This window comes from Dreissena polymorpha, chromosome 1, assembly GCF_020536995.1.
Source record: "Dreissena polymorpha isolate Duluth1 chromosome 1, UMN_Dpol_1.0, whole genome shotgun sequence".
Taxonomy (NCBI): Eukaryota; Metazoa; Mollusca; class Bivalvia; order Myida; family Dreissenidae; genus Dreissena; species Dreissena polymorpha.
Genome location: NC_068355.1, coordinates 45,281,665 through 45,303,989, shown reverse-complemented (window position 1 = coordinate 45,303,989; position 22,325 = coordinate 45,281,665). Strand labels below are relative to the sequence as shown.

At 37.1% G+C, this 22,325-nt stretch overlaps 4 protein-coding genes across 4 annotated transcripts in view; 3 read left to right on the top strand and 1 right to left on the bottom strand.

The window, feature by feature from the left end:
* Nucleotides 1-22,325, top strand: part of LOC127865092 (uncharacterized) — an 83,183-nt gene that overhangs the window by 1,316 nt on the left and 59,542 nt on the right. The window lies entirely within an intron of this gene.
* LOC127865095 (uncharacterized) overlaps nt 1-22,325 on the top strand; it is a 96,741-nt gene that overhangs the window by 31,426 nt on the left and 42,990 nt on the right. The gene's annotated exons all lie outside the window — the stretch shown is intronic.
* LOC127871327 (uncharacterized) lies at nt 400-17,045 on the top strand. The gene is made up of 6 exons (XM_052414163.1): nt 400-590; nt 936-1,025; nt 1,662-1,800; nt 13,448-13,671; nt 13,802-13,966; nt 14,796-17,045. The coding sequence occupies exons 1-6, from the start codon at nt 451-453 to the stop codon at nt 15,043-15,045; spliced, it is 1,008 nt and encodes a 335-aa protein (XP_052270123.1). The 5' UTR covers nt 400-450; the 3' UTR covers nt 15,046-17,045.
* LOC127871266 (P2X purinoceptor 7-like) lies at nt 18,894-20,432 on the bottom strand. The gene is made up of 2 exons (XM_052414057.1): nt 20,303-20,432; nt 18,894-19,163 (listed from the first exon to the last, which is right to left on the bottom strand). The coding sequence occupies exons 1-2, from the start codon at nt 20,366-20,368 to the stop codon at nt 18,894-18,896; spliced, it is 336 nt and encodes a 111-aa protein (XP_052270017.1). The 5' UTR covers nt 20,369-20,432.

Here is a 22,325-nt window from a genome sequence, read left to right as displayed (position 1 = left end):
GTCACAGTGACAAAAAACATTCACACAATGGCTGTCACTACAACGTAGAGCCCATATGGAGGAGGGCATGCATGTTTTTTCAAACAGCCCTTGTTTTGCAATTGTATCAGCCAGAATTCAATAAAAAAAATGCTCAAAAACAACTCCATATTGGGAATTGTTTACTTCTATGTGGGAAAAATATCTTCTTTTTGGCATTGGGAATGGGGCCCCTTTTCTGCCCCTATATAAGCCAAAAAAAAACACACACAATGTATTTGGATTTTTTTAATTATCAAGATAATAAAATAATCAAAAGTTATTTGAAGCTGAAAAGTATACCTTTTAAAGTTTACACTTATAATATAGGAAAATAACTGGACATTAAATGTATTTAAAAAAAATAATTATTTCAGTGTAACTACCATAACTGCCACAGAAGGCAAAAGCTGCTCAGATGATGAGACCACAATGACAGCACCTGGAACTGACATCAGTCATGCCGGTGGTACAGAGGTGGCAGCAACTTGTACCACGGTTCCTTCAGTGCGGAAAAAGGGACATGGAATATTATCCAACCCAAAGTTTGCCTCATTCACAGACCCTTTCAAGTATGCAAAATGTAATACAGTAAATCATTGTTAAAAAAAGTGCTTTTGTGCACAATTATCATAGATAAAAGTTGTTCTTCAAAATGTGTTGCATACCTCATTCGCCTCTGTTTTGTTTCAAGAAGGCTTGTTACCAGTAACTGGTACTGTATCATGATTATAAATAATTCTACATATACCAGCTTTCTCAATGAAATGTAAACACATGGTTATCAGAACTGTAATTCAGTTCATTAGGTTGGATTCATCAACTCGAAATTAATTAAACAAACATACATTTTGATTTGTATATACGAACAGTGACAGAAAACAAAATTGGAGTGTGTGTGTGTCTCTTATTAACAGCCTGTCCATCGATGTCACAAATATTGAGGACGAGGATGAAGATGAAGACGACTCTGACTATGAACCTAGTTTCAGCTTTGAAGCTGTCTTGTAAGTTCTAACAGTTTAGTTTTTGCTGAATATCATATATTGCAGGGAGTGATACAATATGTTATATTTAAACAGCCTTTTATAGGCACACTTAATTAAAACTAAGTGACACATAAAATAAAAAACTGTTTATTGCTTAATAATTACATGTTTAATTACGCTTCTCTGTTGAATAGTTAAATATATTTGCGGAGTACACATATTCAAATCATAAAGCTATTTAGGAGTCAAAATAATACATAAATTGTACAGTTTAACCCTCTAATTACCTGTTTAATATATATTCCTTTCATTAATTATTTTTTATGCTGCATTACGAATTTACAGAGTTGTTTGAAGTGAAAGCAGTGCTTCCTAGTTGGCAGACACTTTTCTCAATCAATGTTTAAAATGATATAGACAAACTTTAAATATAATAAATGAGATTGATTGTGAGATTTTGAAAACAAATGTATAATAAAGGGAATGTATTTGCCTAATTCAATATTTAGTAAATCCTTAAACATTACATATTTAACAAATATATACAAACATGTATAATATGGTAGTAATCTTATAGGCTTTTCCTGCAGAACTTTAGTTCCAGATTCGATAAAATGATAAATTAATTTTTAGGTTTAATGCCGATTTTTTCAGACCAGATGATGTTAACCAAAACTATGAGGAAGCGGCATTTGAAGAAGAGGCATTTGGAAAAGATGGTTGTGATGATGATGCTGATGCAGAAGAAGAGTCTGCAGATGATGACCCTTGTCCTGGCATTCAAAGGCTAAAGGCTACAGATATAAAAGGAAAAAAGTCATTGCTAACTACATGTTGTAAATTTATTGCAACCTTCAGAGCTATATGCATCTGTACAGCAAAAAGTGAGTCCCTGTAACTATTCAGAAATCAGACTTGTTATGCCCCCCTTCAAATAAGAAGGGGTGTACTGTTTTGCACATGTTTGTCCGTTATTTGGTCTGTCCACCAAATGTTTTCTGGATGATAACTCAAGAACGCTTAGGCCTATGATCATGAAACTTCATAGGAACATTGATCATGGCTGGCATATGACCCCTATTGATGTTCAGTTCACTAGGTCAAAGGTAAAGGTCACAGTGCCTCGAAACAGTAAAATGGTTTCCGGATGATAGCTCAAGAACGCTTAGTCCTAGAATCATGAAACTTCATAGGTACATTGATTATGAACTGGCAGATGACCTCTATTGATTTTCAGGTCACTTGGTCAAAGGTCAAGGTGACCTGGAGCAGTAAAATGGTTTCTAACATAAACACAATTGCTGCCACTACAACTGACAGCCCATTTGGGGGCATGGGTGTTTTACTAACAGCCCTTGTCATAAATCTATAACTGTAGCTGAATATAGACTGCATCTCCTAAGAAATGTTCCTTTAATGTGCAATGTCTTTAACACCAGATGTGTAATTTTGTGTTATAATGTAATGACAATTTTTCTCAGGCGTGTGGCGGTGGCCATATACAAAACCGCTGGTGTGCTCAGCCTGTGTTGAACCGGAGGCTACATGGTGGGGACCTGATGTTTGCACTATCAACCTTAACATCCGGTAATAACTTTGGAAAGCTTGCTTTATGGGCTAAGCATATGAACTTTAAAATAATGTCCAGCACATCATTTCACAAACTACAGCGCACATACCTGATTTCTACTGTTGACGAATATTGGGAGAAGCAGCAGAGAGAGGTGCTAAGCAGCTTTGAAGGCCACAAGTTGATTGTAATGGGTAAGAAAGTTGATTATCATGGGTTAAAATTAGCGCTTTGATGTGTTTCTCCCCTGTTCAGAGGAAGGGAAAATTAACTAATAGGATATCAGCGTTTAGTTTTCATGCTATCTTTTCCATTATGAACTTAACTTTCATTAAATGTATTTTATATTATTCACAACATTTGCATTGTTTTGGCGTTTCTTGAAATTTAAGAATGCTGGAAATGTTAAGTGTTTGATCATTAATAACATTATTGTATATTCTATTTGAAATTTTTAAGGTTTTTGTGTTGATAAATGATATATTGTGGAATAACATCAGTACAACATTTTTTTAATTTAGGAGACGGACGGAATGATTCTCCAGGCCATTCTGCTCAGTATTGTTCATACACCATGATGGAATATGACAGCAAAAAATTTTTAACCTTAATAACACTGGACAAAAGATCAACGGACCGAAAATCAACAAACATGGAGAAAGTTGGATTCGAACAGGCCATCCAGGAATCGACTGACAATAACATTGCAGTTGAGGAAGTTGTGACAGATGCCCATCTAGGAATCGACTCAATTATGAGTAAGTGTATCACTGATAAGAGTTGTCAAAAAGTTTTCACCTTTTTCGCTATGGAAAGGCGATACATGTATCATGTGCCAAACTTCTCAACACAATTTCAACAGCTTAAAAAATAATGCACTTGATTTGTGTTTTAATGTCATAAATACTGACCTGTTATCTTATGCTTATACTTTCCAAGGGGAAATAACTCATCCGGAATTTTAACTGGGAATCCGCCACCTCAATACCGTAATACAGGCCAGGTTAAACATAGTGCAATGCAACCTAGCCAAAAATCGGTAACCAACCCTCAATATTCTTTCCGGATCAACCAGGTGTATACGTTTCTTTTACGGCTCTGAATTAAAATATTGTTTTTCACTTGGTTGATTGGGGTTTTGAATAGATAAATTGTGTTATTTATCTTTTTATTTCTCATTCGAAATAATTTGTTTGGATTTAATGGATTTTGTTCGATTTGTAAAAGGTAAGCCATGCTTGTTTTTATCGAAAAATGGTTTATTTCTACCATGCTGGGTGTTTTCAGGCGCGAACGACCACGTGCAAAACGTGCTCTTCTAATACATTGCTAGAACGTGCAAAGCATGTTCTTTTAATGTGTTACGAGATCGTGCAAAGCGTGTTCTTCTATTGACAGATTGTTTATCATTTGCCATTGTGTGCAATAATGATTTTAACGTTCCGTATGACAATCTAACTGATCGTCGTTTTATTTTTCATCTGTTTTGAATTAAACTTTTGTTTAATTTATGATCTACAGCAGTATTATTATAATTTTCATTATGGTCAAATAATGATTTTATGTGCCGTATGATAATCTGGTCTGTGACCAGTTTATGGTTGAATATTCTTTGCTCTTGTTTTTCATATATTCGACTACATGATGGTCGCAGAAACAAGAGTGGATAAATACCCGGTGACTTCGAAGATCATGGATAATAGTTGCAGTATCAGTCACCGGGTATCGGGCACGATCGCGACCGTACTATGCTAAGTCTCTTAGACAGTCGGTCAACATCAGACCATATGGCAACACCCGGTCTTTGCCCGATGGCATTGGTCAAGGACATCGACCAATGCCGGACCATTTGGCATCCGCCATATGGTCATTATCCGGTGACAACACTGGTCATGATATGACCGGTACGTCACCGGGGACGTTGATCACGGACCTTTGATTGACGTCTGACTGGCCAGTCCGGTCACCGGTCCGGTCATGTCACCGGTCCGGTCCGGTCATTGATCTCCGGTCCGGTCACCGGTCATGTCACCGGTCCGGTCCGGTCACTGGTTATGTCACCGGTCCGGTCATTGATCATCAGTCCGGTCCGGTCATTGATCACCGGTCATGTCACCGGTCCGGTCATTGATCACCGTTCCGGTCACCGTTCCGGTCACCGGTCCGGTCACCGGTCATGTCACCAGTCCTGTCCGGTCACCGGTCCGGTCATCGATCCGGTCCGGTCATCGATCACCGGTCCAGTCCAGTCACCGGTCATGTCACCGGTCCGGTCATTGATCACCAGTCCGGTCACCAGTCAACAGTCATCAGTTAGGCCTGCCACCGATAACACCAGTCACCGGTCAAGAAGAAGAACTCGGTCTTCTTCATTGAATTATTCTCCTATTCGTCGTCGAATACATCGTCTTCATCCAGGAGTAGACATCGGACACGCTCTTCTTCGTCGAGCAGTTCTCATTGTGGCGGCTCTCGTAAGCGACCACGTCGTCACTCACGGAGACGTAATTCTAGAAGATCTCTGTCTCATCGCAGCCGATCCACATCTCGACAGCGCAGCCGATCCAGATCTCGACATCGCAGGAAACGAGGACGTCGTCAACCTTCACGTAGTCATCAGCGGACTTCATTGAGCACAACAGGATAGTTATCGAACATACCTCTCCTTCATTGAGCAGTTCTCGGCGTTGATACGCTCGTAAGCGATCACGTCAATGCTCACGGAGACAATATTGTAGAAGACAATATTTCCAGCGTAGCCGAACAATATTTCGGCATCGCAGTTATATGGATTTCGCCACTTCTCACGTAGGCGTTAATGAACCTACTGGTCATATCGACGTTCTCCATTTTATTCCTTTAGGAATATCATGTCTCCATTCTACATGTGATGGTTTTTCTTATGGCATCCACACATGTTGCAGTCACCAAGCCGTAGTTGTATACGAACACTAGTTCGTTTAACTTTCAGGCTTCGGGATAAGCTGTTCTTTTCTCCACTACGACTACAAGGACACTTATGCCTATTAATACTGATAATCTACCGTTGTTTTCCGGTTAACATTATCAGATGACTTCGTGGATGGTCATTCTTCTGCACCAGATATTTCCATTCTGACGCAGTTATATTATACCGGTCCCGATCACCGGACATCGGTCACCATTTATCGGTCATATCACCGATCACTGATCACCGGTCAGAATAAGTGATGTCTCATCGCCATCGGATTGGATTTTTGGCACGATCTTCTTTTCCGAGCAGTGCTTGACATTGATATTAGACCATATGGATTCCACCATTTTTCGGTCTTTAACTGGTAACGTCACCGGTCATATTATGACTGGTCTGTTCACCTGGCTACAGTTACTGGTCATTTACCGGTTCGGTTCGGTCACCAGTTACCAATTACCGGTATTCCACTTTGTTTTCATCAGTCAATTTTTAGTATCACGGGTATCATCTACATTACCTAGTTGTATACCCCTGGCTATGATTGTATTGAATACTATATTTTATGGATTCAACAATCTACATGACTTTTTATGCCCCCCTTCGAAGAAGAGGGGGTATATTGCTTTGCTCATGTTGGTCGGTCTGTCGGTCGGTCTGTCCGTCGGTCGGTCTGTCCGTCCACCAGGTGGTTGTCAGACAATAACTCAAGAACGCTTGGGCCTAGGATCATGAAACTTCATAGGTACATTGATCATGACTCGCAGATGACCCCTATTGATTTTGAGGTCACTAGGTCAAAGGTCAAGGTCACGGTGACCAGAAATAGTAAAATGCTTTTTGAATGATAACTCAAGAACGCATACGCCTAGGATCATGAAACTTCATGGGTAGATTGATCATGACTTGCAGATGACTCCTATTGATTTTGAGGTCACTAGGTCAAAGGTCAAGGTCACGGTGACCCGAAATAGTAAAATGGTTTCCGGATGATAACTCAAGAACGCATACGCCTAGGATCATGAAACTTCATGGGTAGATTGATCATGACTCGCAGATGACCCCTATTGATTTTGAGGTCACTAGGTCAAAGGTCAAAGTCACGGTGACCCAAAATAGTAAAATGGTTTTAGGATGATAACTCAAGAACGCATACACCTAGGATCATGAAACTTCATAGGTAGATTGATCACGACTTGCAGATTACCCCTATTGATTTTGAGGTCACAAGGTCAAAGGTCAAGGTTATGGTGACCCGAAATAGTAAAATGATTTTCGAATGATAACTCAAGAACGCTTTTGCCTAGGATCATGACACTTCATAGGTACATTGATCGTGACCCGCAGATGACCCCTATTGATTTTCAGGTCACTAGGTCAAAGGTCAAGGTCACAGTGACAAAAATCGTATTCACACAATGGCTGCCACTACAACGGACAGCCCATATGGGGGGCATGCATGTTTTACAAACAGCCCTTGTTGTGTTTGTCAATACTGATGTTCTACTGGCGACGGTTACCAAATCATTCTATATCTGTTATTTGTACTTCTATCTCATACGGCTACATGCAGACTACTGGTCTTGCAGATAGATCGGCTGAAGTGGGCTCGGAGACTAGCATTGAGGTCGAACATTACTATTTAACCTCTATTAATTTATGTTCGAGACCCGAAGGATGAATTGTTTTAACCGCCTTTACCTGTCGGCTCCAGACTTTGCAGTCAGTGTCACGGAACAGTTGGGACACATTAATGACGCTAGCAGGATTAGCAAGACGACATTTTGTATCGACTTCTGCTTTTCTATTGCTCCTACGACAGTGCATATTTTCAAGCTACTGGAATCAACAAGAGTTCTGATACATAGGATTGCCTTTCAGATTGACCGCATAGCGGCTACAGTCTTGTAGATGGCTTAGGACCTATTGAACTCAGATCTTTGATCCTAAGATCTGGAGGGACCTCATCTTAAAGTTATTCTTCTATTACACTTCTGGCCATAACAGGCAGTCTTCCTATAACTGGTCGTATTCCTTTCGGAATTCGTTCCGGTTAGGAGTCTTGAAGTAAATGGATTAATCAAGTCAGAATTTAAGACTTCCATGCATTCTACCGGCAAGTGTGGACCCCCTTAATGTTACTCCTAGGGTTTTCACCTTTTTCTGCCATCACACCTCCGATTCCGGAGGTACCACTGTCAATCATATTTCCGTACTTCGCAAATCGATGACTTCATGACCTGTATTATCCAGGATTTTAAAGGCGCCTGTTATTGGTTCAAGAAGAAGCTATATTCTGTAGATAGGTCATAAACTTATAAGTGTTAAACACTGTCCTATTCTACCAATTTTCAAGTGTGTTTGGAGTGGGAAAGTTCGGCTTGCCGTGGTTTCTTTGCCCACCCATCCTTGACAAATGGTTCCGGTCACCGGTCGTTATTTACCGGTCCGGTCACCGGTCCTTCTGCTGATACGTCTTTTCTTACGTCCGTTTCAGCTTTATTTTTAAGTAAATTGTATTAATCTCGGGATTATTCAATGACACAGATTTCCATCTTTTTGTCATTATTTACCACTATTCAGTAGTGTCTAGACTAGAAGATTATCTTGGCAAGAATATAGTTTATTCTACCACAACCTTCCTTACATCTTATACAGATGTGAGCAGAGAAGGTTATGGACGATCACATAGAACAACGTATCTTGATTTTCTCAATTATGTGATATCCTAATGAATATCACCTGCACATCTACATCTTGATAAGCGATAATTCTTTTTAGCTGTTTTTCATTTACAACACATTTTCACGATTCCTTTGTGATGGTTTCAACTATCACACATCGGTCGTGGTTTACTTACAGACACGGAGGTGATCATATTATCACTCCTTGTAACTGGAAATCAGGAACTTATTCGTTCTTTGCAAGAACAACATTTTCTCTATCGTCTTACTCATACCAGGTCGTCTCAACGCCCTGTTGGACGTTTTGTCCTGCAGTTCTTTCTTTCGAATTATTTTTCCGTTGGGTTCAAATAATGTAATTGCGCATGCGCGGCAGTGAAGTTGCATGGTGTACATAGTATATCAAAGAATGTTGTTTATCATCAAACGCTAGTAATTAGCGTTATGCGATCGTATATCGCAGTATATACCAGTATGCTGAACAACGTCAATAATGCAGTTCACAGAAATCGATCCAGCAGGGTGTGCGATTGTTATACATTCGTGCCCCACGTTGGGCGCCAATATCTTGCCTTCTTGGTGAGTTTTTGCAATAACTGAGTTTTTGCCATAATTTTATGCAATATACTTAATGAACCATGGGATTATGGTTCTACGACCTTTTAAGTCTCCTGTACAATTATTTTCAGGAAACTTCTTCACAGGTCAAATATCATACTGTGAAACCATTTATTTTCGACCACAAAATTTCGTCATTTTTATAAAAATGACGATTTCGTCAGCACTTAAATTAGCCGATTTCTGATTTTAAATTAAAAAAAAATGCGTCAGTTAATATCCGATTTGTGTGTAATACATATTCGCCATCAATCGCAGTTGCGAAAAATCGTACGAATGCGGGAACACACTTGAGAATCACTGCAGGAGGTGGGGCCTGTTTGTCACATGCCAATTAACTAGTCTTTTGTTATGAAGGGACAGTAATGGACCCTCTTAATGTATGCCATTCACACGTTCATTGTTATGATTAGCGGACAAGTGGGATCGAATAACCGTTAACGAGTGTTTGTAACAACGAAGCCAATTGCCCATTAGTCTTTTTCTATTATTATAATTGCCATACTGATAACAATCGTAATTCTAGTTGGTATGATTTTTATTAAAATGCTGTCAATACCGTTTTGAAACTGTTTGTGTTATACGAAAGAGGTTCCAGTTTGTTAAGTGTTTTTTTTTTCAAATAAAATGCTTTTTTATTCTGATATCAACATTAAAATTATAAACTCTATGTGTGTGTTTGTTCTTAAAAAGTAAACTACCGGTATATAAGTCAATAATGTCAATAATTTAAAAATAAATAAATTGATACATTTAAAATAGTAATAAGTGTGGTTAAACGCAAACAATCAAACAACAAACAGCAATTAAAATTTTCTTTATTAATTTGTGATAAATACGCATGTTGATCACACATCGTCATCTTTTCATTTGGTTTATTGTCTTTCATCGGCATTCGCTGCGTGATGGCTGATATGCAACACCCCTGAAAAACACAATGCACCTAATGGGTAATAAAGTCATAAACAATTAGCGCTAATTCATTACCATTCTACATAAACGAAGTCAACGCATTCGTTACAGCTGTACTGCACACGCGTTTTAAAGAAGTGTAACATGTCAGTTAAGTACCTTGTGTAATCTACATCCCTTTGTGTCAAAACCGGATTAATCTTGATAACGAAACAGCAGTGAATGTGTGCATGGATTATGTTGGAATTTATTGCCTCATGTCTACGGTAAAGTTTTAAAATATTGTTCAACTCAGTGTTTGGTTTTTTTTCAAACAAAGAGCATGATTGTTCGTTAGGATCTTAAATTCGCCGATCGGTCGACTGACGAAATTTATGAAAATTAATGCCTGACGATTAATAATGGTTTCACAGTATCTCAGAGAGACATATTTTTACTGATCCAAACATGTGCCACTACATGTCTGGCCATTAATAACTTTTAGTTATCTCTACAGAAGAACGTTTTTCTGTTAGAGTTTCAATCCTTGTAACTTGTGCAAGGATAATTCCATCAGAACTGTATAAAGGTTCTATGGAAATTCATTTTTGACTGGGTATTCGAGAGCATAGTTATTACCTTAATCACTCTGCTAGATACATAGAGGTTTTTCTCATCTTTTTCTTGATGATAAGAAATTTGTTCTTTTCTTCATCAAAGGATAGAGATTATGCTTTCGTATACCTTGTTTTGTTTAAGTCATCGCAACTCTGTGCTGTCTTACCTATTTTGGAACTGATCCAAACTATGGAACGTCAACACTATGTTTTTCGTTCCTTTACCTTCTTAAGCGGTTTTGACTTGTGTTACATGTTGGGATGCTTAATGAGCTTCCTATGAACCTTTTTCATCAGGCTTATTAACAGTTCCAATATAATTTTAAGACGGTTTTCCTTCTTATTTAGCTTTTACAATACGGAGAAGTGAAATTCATGCTTTTTCTGTTGAATACGACCAATTCCAGTTGGATCTATTGTCGTTTTCACTTTGTTGTGTCAGCCAGGATTCCTTGCTTAATATCAAGTCCTCTATATGGCTTCTACCTTCAAGTTTCCAAGTTTTTCTTAAACTGGTAGTCATGAAGATGTGGAGAAACTTCTTTGGGCAATCAGGGCTTTGAAGTTCTATCTCAGCAGTGTTAGTCGGAAGTCCATTCGAGGTTCTCAAAAGACACTCTTCATTTCCCCCAAAAAGGGGGGGGGGGAGATGTGTCTGCGGCTTCTATTTCTCGGGGTTAGACCTCGACTAAGGAAAGTTACTCTTATCCTATCTAAGGATTCATTCCTTTTTAGGATCTGACTGCATGAATTAAGAGCTCTGTCTGTTTTGTGGGCATATATTAATCACACCCCACTTTTTGACGTGCTCTAAGCTGTTTACTGGAGGAATCTGACCACCTTTGTCATCTTTTTATCTTCGTTTTCTGAAGTGACAACAATACAATTTGTATATGTTTGGGCTTGTTGTGGTTTCACTAACGGTAGTGTCTTCTTTACGACATAGACCTTTACGCGTAGGCCTAGGATCATGAACCTTCATAGGTACATTGATCATGACTGGCAGATGACCCCTATTGATTTTCAGGTCACTAGGTCAAAAGTCAAGGTCACAGTGACTCAAAACAGTAAAATTGTTTCCGGATGATAACTCAAGAATGCTTAGGCCTAGGATCATGAACCTTCATAGGTACATTGATCATGACTGGCAGATGACCCCTATTGATTTTCAGGTCACTAGGTCAAAAGTCAAGGTCACAGTGACTCAAAACAGTAAAATGGTTTCTGGATGATACCTCAAGGATGCTTATTATATGCTTATGTTTATTTTATTGCCTCAGTAAATAGGTATCCATATTACAGTTTATATTGTTGAAATGCATTGATACAATAGTACAAAAGGTGTAATGCATTAAACATTGTGTTGTGTGCTAAAGTTATGCAACTTAATTGAAAGCCACTTTTATTTTTGACACTTTTTTGTTTTCTTTTGTAGATAAAAAGTACCCAGAAATCAAGCATTCACATGATATTTGGCATGCTGCCAAAAAACTTGCTAAACGTCTTGGAAAGGTAGAAAATCTAATTTACCTTTGTTTGCTTTCATTTTTATTATAGATCAAATATTTGAGAAACCGTAGACAAAAAGTAGAAATAAGACAACATGCGGTACTGGATTTACAATTTTATTCAAAATCATAGTGTTTGTAAATTTATTTGGAGTTTGAACTGACGTGTAATTAAATGTGTTTTTATTCTTTTGTGATTTTTAGATTGTGAAGAGGAAAGCAAACCAAATTTGAATACCATGGCTGAAGGACATTGTAAACCACTTCTGGTTTGCCTGCAGCAAGGCTGACTCCTATGAAGAATTTCTGGTATGTAATATTTTTGTGGGTGCTTTTTAACCAGGTTTTCCGAAGGAAAAAACTGGTTATTTGATTGGCGAATGCGGGCGGGCTGGCTGGCTGGCGGGCTGGCTGGCGGGCTGGCGGAATAAGCTTGTCCGGGCCATAACTATGTCGTTCATTGTCAGATTTTAAAATCATTTGGCACATTTGTTCACCATCATTGGACTGTGTGTCGCGCGAAATAATTACGTCGATATATCCAAGGTCAAGGCCACACTTTGAGTTCAAAGGTCAAAAATGGCCATAAATGAGCTTGTCCGAGCCATAACTATGTCGTTCATCGTCAGATTTTAAAATCATTTGGCACATTTGTTCACCATCATTGGACGGTGTGTCGCGCGAAATAATTACGTCGATATCTCCAAGGTCAAGGTTACACTTTGAGTTCAAAGGTCAAAAATGGCCATAAATGAGCTTGTCCTGGCCATAACTATGTCATTCATTGTGAGATTTTAAAATCATTTGGCACATTTGTTCACCATCATGGGACGGTGTGTCCCACGAAAGAATCACGTCAATATCTCCAATGTCAAGGTCGCCACGACTAAAAATAGATTTAAAAAAAAAAAAAAACTTACAAAGGGGGTTAATTTTTTTTTTTCATTTCAAAACTTCAGTTTGAGTTTTCTCCCTTTATCAGATTTTTTTTCACAATGAAAACCTGGTTTTGTGACAATTTTGTCCCTTGTTTGTCCATGTAGTGCATCTTGTCTAAGTGTCCTGTGAGTCTTTCACTATTCTCACTTATCTTCTCCTACACTTATGATGTTCATTCCCCTATCAAATTCCCCCCCCCCCCCCCCCCCCCCCCCCGAAGAGGAGGTGTATAATGTCGGTCGGTCTGTTTATCTGTCAGTAGACCAGTTTGTTTCCGATATACAACTAGAAGACCCATATTTCAGTGGCTAAGTCTCACTGGTATGATAAGGTTTACTCTTTTGGTTAGTTTTGTTTAAAATAAAACTGAGTCAAGGCACTTTTTGGAGGCCTTGCTACATCAGTGTAACATTTTGTTCATATTTACTTAATAAAGCAATAATCGGGGGAAATTATTATCTGATACTAAACTACAGTGACATCTCTTGTGTCATTAGAGATGTGTATATTTCTGAAGAAGGTAAATTCAAAGCATATCAGTGACAATAAACATATTGATAGTGTTATGCCATCAAAAGTTTCATATTAAATACCAATAAATCAGAATCTAGCTGGTACATTCTTATACTTGTTTTTATAAAAAGTCACCTTTGTTTTTTCTAGAGCATATGGCGGGGAGTTTTACATCACATCACAAACAAGCACGAATGGATCCTGTCTCAAGGAACTGGAATAAATGGTTGTCTTCATGATCCTTTATATGAAAACGAAGTGCGTGAAAAACCCTGGCTTTCAACTTCAGACCATGCAAGAGTTTTACAAGACCTGAGTGCTGTGATCCTGGACAATAGATTCTTGAGCAAAGTGTCATATTACCTGAATTACAGGTAATTTGTTTATGTTTGTTTTTGAATATATTTTTTTGTATTTTTAACTTTATGTGATGCTCATCAGGAATTCAATAAAGCCAACATGGAAACATTTTCAAAAGTTTATAATTATGTCCTATCATTTCAGAACCACTGCTGACATAGAAGTGTTTCACCAGTTAATTTTGATGCACTGTGCAAAGAGGTTTGCATATACACCGCCTGTGTACAGAATCCGCAACCTATTGGCAGCTATCGACCACAACTACCACAGCAACAGACCTCTGAAAACCAACAAAGATGGAGAAATAAGGTAAACTGGTTTATATTTAATTATAGCTTTTTATGTCTGTTTAGATGTAACATAATGCAGATGTTAATATGTCAACAAGTCAAGAATATATAGTTCTAGTTTTGTCCTTCTCTCTCTTCCCCATAAAACTACTACACATGTTTACTTCAAATTTCATTGTTGAATAGTAGATGATGCTTTGTTTTTGTATTTATTCCCTTTTGTTATATTTTCTTATCCCTTTCTTTTCCAAACCTCAGCAACACTCATTGATTTTCTATGAAACTATAGAAAAGAGTTTTTGAACCTTGTTGGAAATAATATGCACATTGTATATCAATATGCCCCTTTAATTGCATTTATAATTATAGCAGCAGTAAACAAACATTTTGTGTAATTTTGAATAACCTAAATCTGATATCATACTATCAAATTATACTCATTCATCAGTCACTGTTGTTGCACAATGCATTATCAAACAATAAAGATATAATACAGGCAATAAGTACTAAATCTGTTAGTTATTTAAACCAGTATTATCTGTTGAACATAAAATATTGACCATAAGTACTCCATTCCTTTTGCAATATTTGATTATTTAAGAAATTAAATGAGTTTTTTCACTCATTTAATTTTAAATTAATTCAATAAATTATGTTTTAGAATTATTATGATTTTAAGTATTTACACAAATACTCATTTTTTTGCCCTGATGGCGGATATTTGTGAAAAGGCCTATTGGGGGAACATAGGTCATCTGTGTCAGTTTCCTGCAATAATATTGTTTATACAAATTAGTTAGTTGTCATATTATTTTTTGGTAATACATTCTTTTTTGTTGTTAACACAGGTATCACAGATGCTACAACAAAAAAAGCAAGCGCTGGTCAGTCTTTCCAGTAGCCAAGACCTATGGCTACGTTCCAGAGATGGCAGAAATGCTGTACAAAAAACGGATTAAGGATAAAGTAGGAATGGGCAAAAAAATGGTCTTGGAAGAAGGTGATCCAAGAAGACTGGCAAAACACTTGGCCCCAGAATCCCCTCCATCTACCTCAGCAATTGTTCAGGCCAAACAGACCAGGTTCAAGAGAAAATGAAATTGAACTGAAAAAAGAAGTACTCGGTACTTAAATTGTTTGAACAGAGCAACAATAATGTTGATATTAGATGTATTGCTAATGATCAATTCTCAATAAGATTGATGTCACATGCATTGTCTTTCTGATTTACATTGAGTATGATGTGAGTGAAAAAGTGTATATTTAATAGATTTAAGCACCACCTTTTTATGCCTTCAGATCGAATGATCGGGGTATTATGTTTTTGGCCTGTCTTTCTGTCTGTCATCATTGTATGTGTGTGTCTGTCTGGCATTGTATGTGTGTGTCTGTCATTGTATGTGTGTGTCTGTCATTGTATGTGTGTGTCTGTCCCTAATTTTTAAACTTGGCCATAACTTTTGCAATATTGATGATAGCAACTTGATATTTGGCATGCATGTGTATCTCAAATAGCTGCATATTTTGAGTCGTGAAAGGTCAAGGTCATCCTGCAAGGTCAAAGATCAATGTGAAATATTTGGGTGTGGGCATTGTGTTTTACAAACACTGCTCTTGTTGAAATATATAATATTCTCAAGTTTGAAATTTCATTCTTGTTGTTAAAATTCTATTTATCTGAAATCATAAAAAATATTTAGTCATACTTGGATTGCTTGTTCAGGGGAACTTGATTAGGCAGGTATCCATTAATGATTTTTACATGGTCATGGCCTTTTTTTGACTTTGACTTTTCATTGTGAACGTTTAAGCCAAGGTCCCTGTCTAGGCAACTGTAAAGTTCTTTGGTTCACATTATGTTATCCACACAAGGGAACACATTTGTCAAGGCTAGGTAACCCTACAATTAATGGTCGCCACTTTTTTATCTAACACTGGGCAAAGTGGAAGACGCTGGGAGTAGACAGCTGTTTAAAAGTTGGTGGCAACCTTAATAAATTGTTGATGTAAGGAGTCTCTATTAGTTAGATTGATTTGATGAAATGGTGTCAAATGATTATGTACCTTCAGTGCATTTTTGTGTTTAAGTTAAGTGATTTCAAGACCAGAAGATAAATTATTTTGTGAATGAGGTTCATTGCGAAAGGCATATGCTATTGGAAGAAGCCAGGGCCCATCATATCAAACATCCTACGACATTGGCACCATGCGATGCAATTTTCAAAGTGCCATACATATGTAACCATCACGTTTATAATTACTTTTGTTGCACATTTTCAAATTAGCTGTCAATTATCCTTTATATTTGAAACTAACAGATCAAAATAACTTATATTTTAATATTTCAAAATTCAATCGTAAGTTAACCTTGTCGTACTATCTTTGATTAGACAGACCCCAGATTAGCAATGGCTCAGGTGAGTTGTGAATGATATTCAATTGTGTAATGATTTAATATGTTAATAAATATTTCTGCTTGTAATTGACATGATATACAGTAATTATTTTGTTCTAAAAACAACTCATATTTTATCATTTATGTTAGCCTTTATTGTTGTTGCTTGCTGACTGAATACAGAATTCATTGCAATGTATATTTTTCAACCATTGTCTTTTGGTTTCTGTGGAAATGTGTTTATTTTTTTTACATAATTTCATTCAAAATCTAACTAAAAAATCAAAGTTCAAACATAGTTACATAGACCATGGATATCAATTAACATTTTGAACACATGAGCCAAACTTTTTGTAAAGATGAAAAAATATTTTTTCTAAAAACATTTGAGCGCATCACAAATTTTAGGGGCCAAGGCTACTCAGCTCGAGGTAATATTTATATCCTTGTAGACATTATCAAAAAATAACATACATGTTACCTTTGTTGTAATTTTGTCAAACATTCATCTTGACTTTATATGCTCTTAGCATTGAATCTTTGAATGCAGCGTTCAAAAAAAAAACTAGATAAAATTACTTAAATAAGTCAGAAGCAAATGCAAAGCAGTTTGATACTTGAATTTTCTGTCTTAAGTTACTGACGTTGCATGTTATTTGTAATGACTGTGCAGATATACTTATGTATTGGTTAACATATTGATATTCTTACTGCCAATAAAAATAAACAAACTTATTTATATGCTGTTTTTTCATTTAATGCATAAAATACTCTATTACAAATATCATATACATGCATCATATGTGTCGCGTTTTGAGAAAACTGGACAAAATGCCTGTGTGTAAAGTGTTGTCACAGATTAGCATGTGCAGTCCGCACAGGTTAATCGGGGTCAACACTTTAACCCTAAACAAGATTTTCGGTAAGAAAGGACTTCCTTTAAGCGAAAAATACCATAAAAGCGGAGTGTTTTTCCAGATAAGCCTATGCGGACTGCACAGGCTAATTTGGGGCGATACTTTACGCACATGCATGATGCCCAGTTTTCTCAGAACGCGACACATATATAAATTGTTCTACGCAGAAATGTTTATCAATTACATAAAAGTTAACACAGTTTGAACAAACTGCTATCAATACAACATACATGGATTTATTCACACAGAGAATAGTGTTACTAATTAAATTACAAACAAGTAAAATGGATATACGAAATAAACAAGGAATGTTTGTGAAACATGTCTTCCCCCTAAAATGTCCATACAGCTGTTATATGTTATGTGTTATAAAATTGAAAGGTAAAAATATGACTTTGACCTCTGAACAGAACTAGTTACATGCAACTTCCATACCAAGGTTGAGATTTATCACTAAGACACAATACATATATATATTGAAATTAAAATATGACTCACCTTTGGTGTATCAACACTAAAATGGATACTTTTGTCTTGTCATAAACAAAAATTATACAAAATGTGAAGTTTGAAAGTCAAACAGAACTTTGCAATATCACTCATACAAGGGTGTCATATATCATGTCGATAAACACCGTTATACACATTAACAATACAATTTTTCTTGACTTTGAAGGTATCAACGCCAAATTCAATATGGGTCTTATTGATGAATGCAACACCTATACAAATTATGAATTGGGACAACAGACCTAATGACCACACTTGGACAAGGCTGTCACAAAAAGTTATTTAAATGAACCTGTGACCTTGACTTATGAGGTATCAATGCCAATATCAGTGTCTTGTTTCAGCGGTATAAAACAACTACACCAAATTCAATAATTAAGTTGCAATAAGAAATTTGGTTTACAACAAAAGAGACTGACTGACGTGAAAGCTTAATGGACCAATTTCTTAGATAGTTTGCAAGTTGACAATCTTACCAGGGACAGTAAGTCAACTTCAATAAATATAAAATAAAAATACTTTAACTCTTTCAGTGCGGGAACCGAATTTTGAAGGCCTTTGCAAACAGTTTGGATCCAGATTAGATGACACAGAACGTGGCGTCTCATCAGGATCCAAACTGTTTGCTATTCTGATAGTATTCTTTGAAAAAAATCGATGGAAATACGACATTTTAGCAGACGACAAGTTTCCCAGGATGTGAAGGGTTGACATTATAACATTTGGAGACAAATGTACAAGACAGAAAATTTGTATTCATTTTATAATTTACCAAAAATCACTATTATTAATACTTTATAATATTGTTTTATTCAAAATGATAATGTTTCATAAATAAAAAGTTGATGATTTGTTGTTTTGCAATACATGACAGGGCTTTTTTTCTTGATTTGGGGAAACGGCATGGCCTTCAATTTTGGGAATTTTTTTTCAACAAAAATGAAAAAGGGGAACACATTTCTCAAAGTAAGCCTATTATGTGGGGAAAATTGCATGATTTTTTATCGAAATTTTCTTAGGGAAGGGGCCTTTATAAGGCTTTTGTTACAGAAGGAAAACAAGCCCTGCATGACCATAATTCAACCTGATGCCTTTCAAAGATGTAGGGCTAATGCCACACCTTTTCAAACAAGACAGGCAGGAACAAAACCCACATAAATTTGGAAGGGGTTAGGGTACTTGTCTCTGATGGCCCAAACACAGCATGATGGAATAACTCTTCTGTTTCCTTCTCCAAGCCTTCCATGTACCCACAGTATATACTGTCTGTAGGCAGCATGTCTGTTGGCCTTGTGCGGGTCCTCTTCATCTGCATCATCCAGCAGAAGAATGTCCCTTTGCTGCAGTCTCGCGAGTTTCAGTACTGCAGGGTCCAGCACAAGAACTGTGAAGTCCTAAATTAACAACTTGACAATTAATTTCAAAATCATTATTGTGTCATGATTTGTCAACATACACTCATGCAATTGTTATTGGTCATTTGTAGTCATTTTTAACCAGGTTTTTAACCAGGTTTTCCGAAGGAAAAAACTGGTTATTAGATTGGCGAATGCGGGCGGGCTGGCTGGCTGGCTGGCTGGCGGGCTGGCGGGCGGGCGGAACAAGCTTGTCCGGGCCATAACTATGTCGTTCATTGTCAGATTTTAAAATCATTTGGCACATTTGTTCACCATCATTGGATGGTGTGTCGCGGGTAATTACGTCGATATCTCCAAGGTCAAGGTCACACTTTGAGTTCAAAGGTCAAAAATGGCCATAAATTAGCTTGCCCTGGCCATAACTATGTCATTCATTGTGAGATTTTAAAATCATTTGGCACATTTGTTCACCATCATGGGACGGTGTGTCGCACAAAAGAATCACGTCAATATCTCCAATGTCAAGGTCGCCACGACTAAAAATAGATTAAAAAAAAAACAAACTTACAAAGGGGGTTAATTTTGTTTGTTAATTTCAAAAGTTCAGTTTGAGTTTTCTCCCTTTATCAGATTTTTTTTTCACAATGAAAACCTGGTTTTGTGACAATTTTGTCCCTTGTTAGCTCATTATTTTATGAGAAAAATATATATGAGCTATTGTCATCACCTGAGCGTTGGCGTCCTGTTAAGTTTTGTGTTTAGGTCCACTTTTCTCATATAGAATCAAAGCTATTGCATTTAATACTGGCTGGCATTTTAACAGAATTATGTGCCCTATTTATACAAAGAAAATTGAAAATTTCGTTAAGTTTTGTGTTTTGGTCCACTTTACTCATAAAGTATCATAGCTATTGCTTTCAGACTTGCAACACTCGCTAACTATCATAAGCGGACTGTGCATGACAAGTTTCATAACTCTGGTTGGCATTTGGACAGAATTATTGCCCTTTTTCAACTTAGTAACTTTGAATATTTGGCTAATTCTAAAGTATCAAGGCGATTGCTTTCAAACTTCAAATACTTTCATACTATCATGAGCGATCTGTACCTGGCAAGTTGACATAGAGGTCATGTTCTTTAATCATTACAACCTTTAGATAACATTTATCACTTACAGGCAGTAGAGAAAAGCAGTGTCTTGGCTCCCTTTCGCAGCATATTCGCTCTGCCTGGGTTGGCATTTCCCTGCATTTTCCACACACACACCATGCAGTCTGGTGACTCAGCACCCTCAGGTGGATGGTATCCACCTTCACCCCTGGCTACTGGCTTATGAAAGTCCAATATAAGACCAGGGTTCTCATCAAGGACCCCCAATATTATTTCCTCAAGCTGTTTCCTTGGCATGGTCTTCATGTCTTCCTAAAGAAAAGAAAAGAAACTGTAAGAAAATAAACAATAATGTTATAAATAGTAAATAAAATTGGAATATCATTTTTAAAACTAGAAATGCGTCCATTGAACACGGATGCCTTGCTGACTGCCATTGGTAGCAGAAATAGATCGCACTTTCCTGATACCCTCCAGACAAAATCCAAGTGCCAGTATTAAAACTTTAAAATGGCACTTACTCAAAGAATACAATGTAGTTATATTATGTTTTTCTTGCACTAAACTTCTCTTAAATAAATTCGTATATCTTATGATGTGAAAAGTTAATATCAGTAATTTTTATGCCCCCCATCGAAAAAGAGGGGGTATATTGCTTTGCTCATGTCGGTCGGTCTGTTGGTATGTCGGTCTGTCGGTCCGTCCACCAGGTGGTTGTCAGACGATAACTCAAGAACGCTTGGGCCTAGGATCATGAAACTTCATCGGTACATTGATCATGACTCGCAGATGACCCCTATTGATTTTGAGGTCACTAGGTCAAAGGTCAAGGTCACGGTGACCCGAAATAGTAAAATGGTTTTTGAATGATAACTCAAGAACGCATACGCCTAGGATCATGAAACTTCATGGGTAGATTGATCATGACTCGCAGATGACCCCTATTGATTTTGAGGTCACTTGGTCAAAGGTCAAGGTCACGGTGACTTGAAATAGTAAAATGGTTTCCCTATGATAACTCAAGAATGCATACACCTAGGATCATGAAACTTCATGGGTAGATTGATCATTACTCGCAGATGACCCCTATTGATTTTGAGGTCACTAGGTCAAAGGTCAAGGTCACTGTGACCCGAAATAGTAAAATGGTTTTCGGATGATAACTCAAGAACGCATATGCCTAGGATCATGAAACTTCACAGGTAGATTGATCATGACTCGCAGATAACCCTTATTGATTTTGAGGTCACAAGGTCAAAGGTCAAGGTCACGGTTACCCGAAATAGTAAAATGATTTTCGGATGATAACTCAAGAACACTTTTGCCTAGGATCATGACACTTCATAGGTACATTGATCGTGACTCACAGATGAACCCCTATTGATTTTAAGGTCACTAGGTCAAAGGTCACAGTGACAAAAAACCTATTCACACAATGGCTGCCACTACAACGGACAGCCCATATGGGGGGCATGCATGTTTTACAAACAGCCCTTGTTTAACTAATTGCATTAGCAGAATGTTTATTAAAACTTACAATCAGTTATATTCCATGCCCGAATACACTACCACTGTTCAAGTTCCATATTGTTGCCATATACATGTAGCGTAGCACTGTGGTAATTGAAAGTTGCATAGTGTTTCGTCATTTTTGGGTTATAAATACCTTGTTTCTCTATACATGGTATTTGATTTAGACGAAACTAATAATTTGGTTATTTACGAGAAATATGATATAAGTTTTTCTTTTAAACTTTGATCTTACGGTGTGTGTTTATTGACGTTATTAATTATGTTAATACTTATTTTTGCATTTCATTAAGAATTGTAACGTGTAACCCTTTTGTTAACAGTGTTCAGCAAAATATTCGCGCCATAAGGCACGGAAAATTGTTTAAGTAACACTTTCATTTAAAGTGTAAATGTAATCGGTAGATTACGTCTAATTATTTGGACTAAATTATGCTATACTTATTTATTTTCTGTTTCAGGCTCCAATGCGGATAACTTGTGTTACTCGCGTTACTTTCCGAGCGTTGTACATACATTCACAATGCTTGATAAGCCGGAAATCGGAAATACATAACT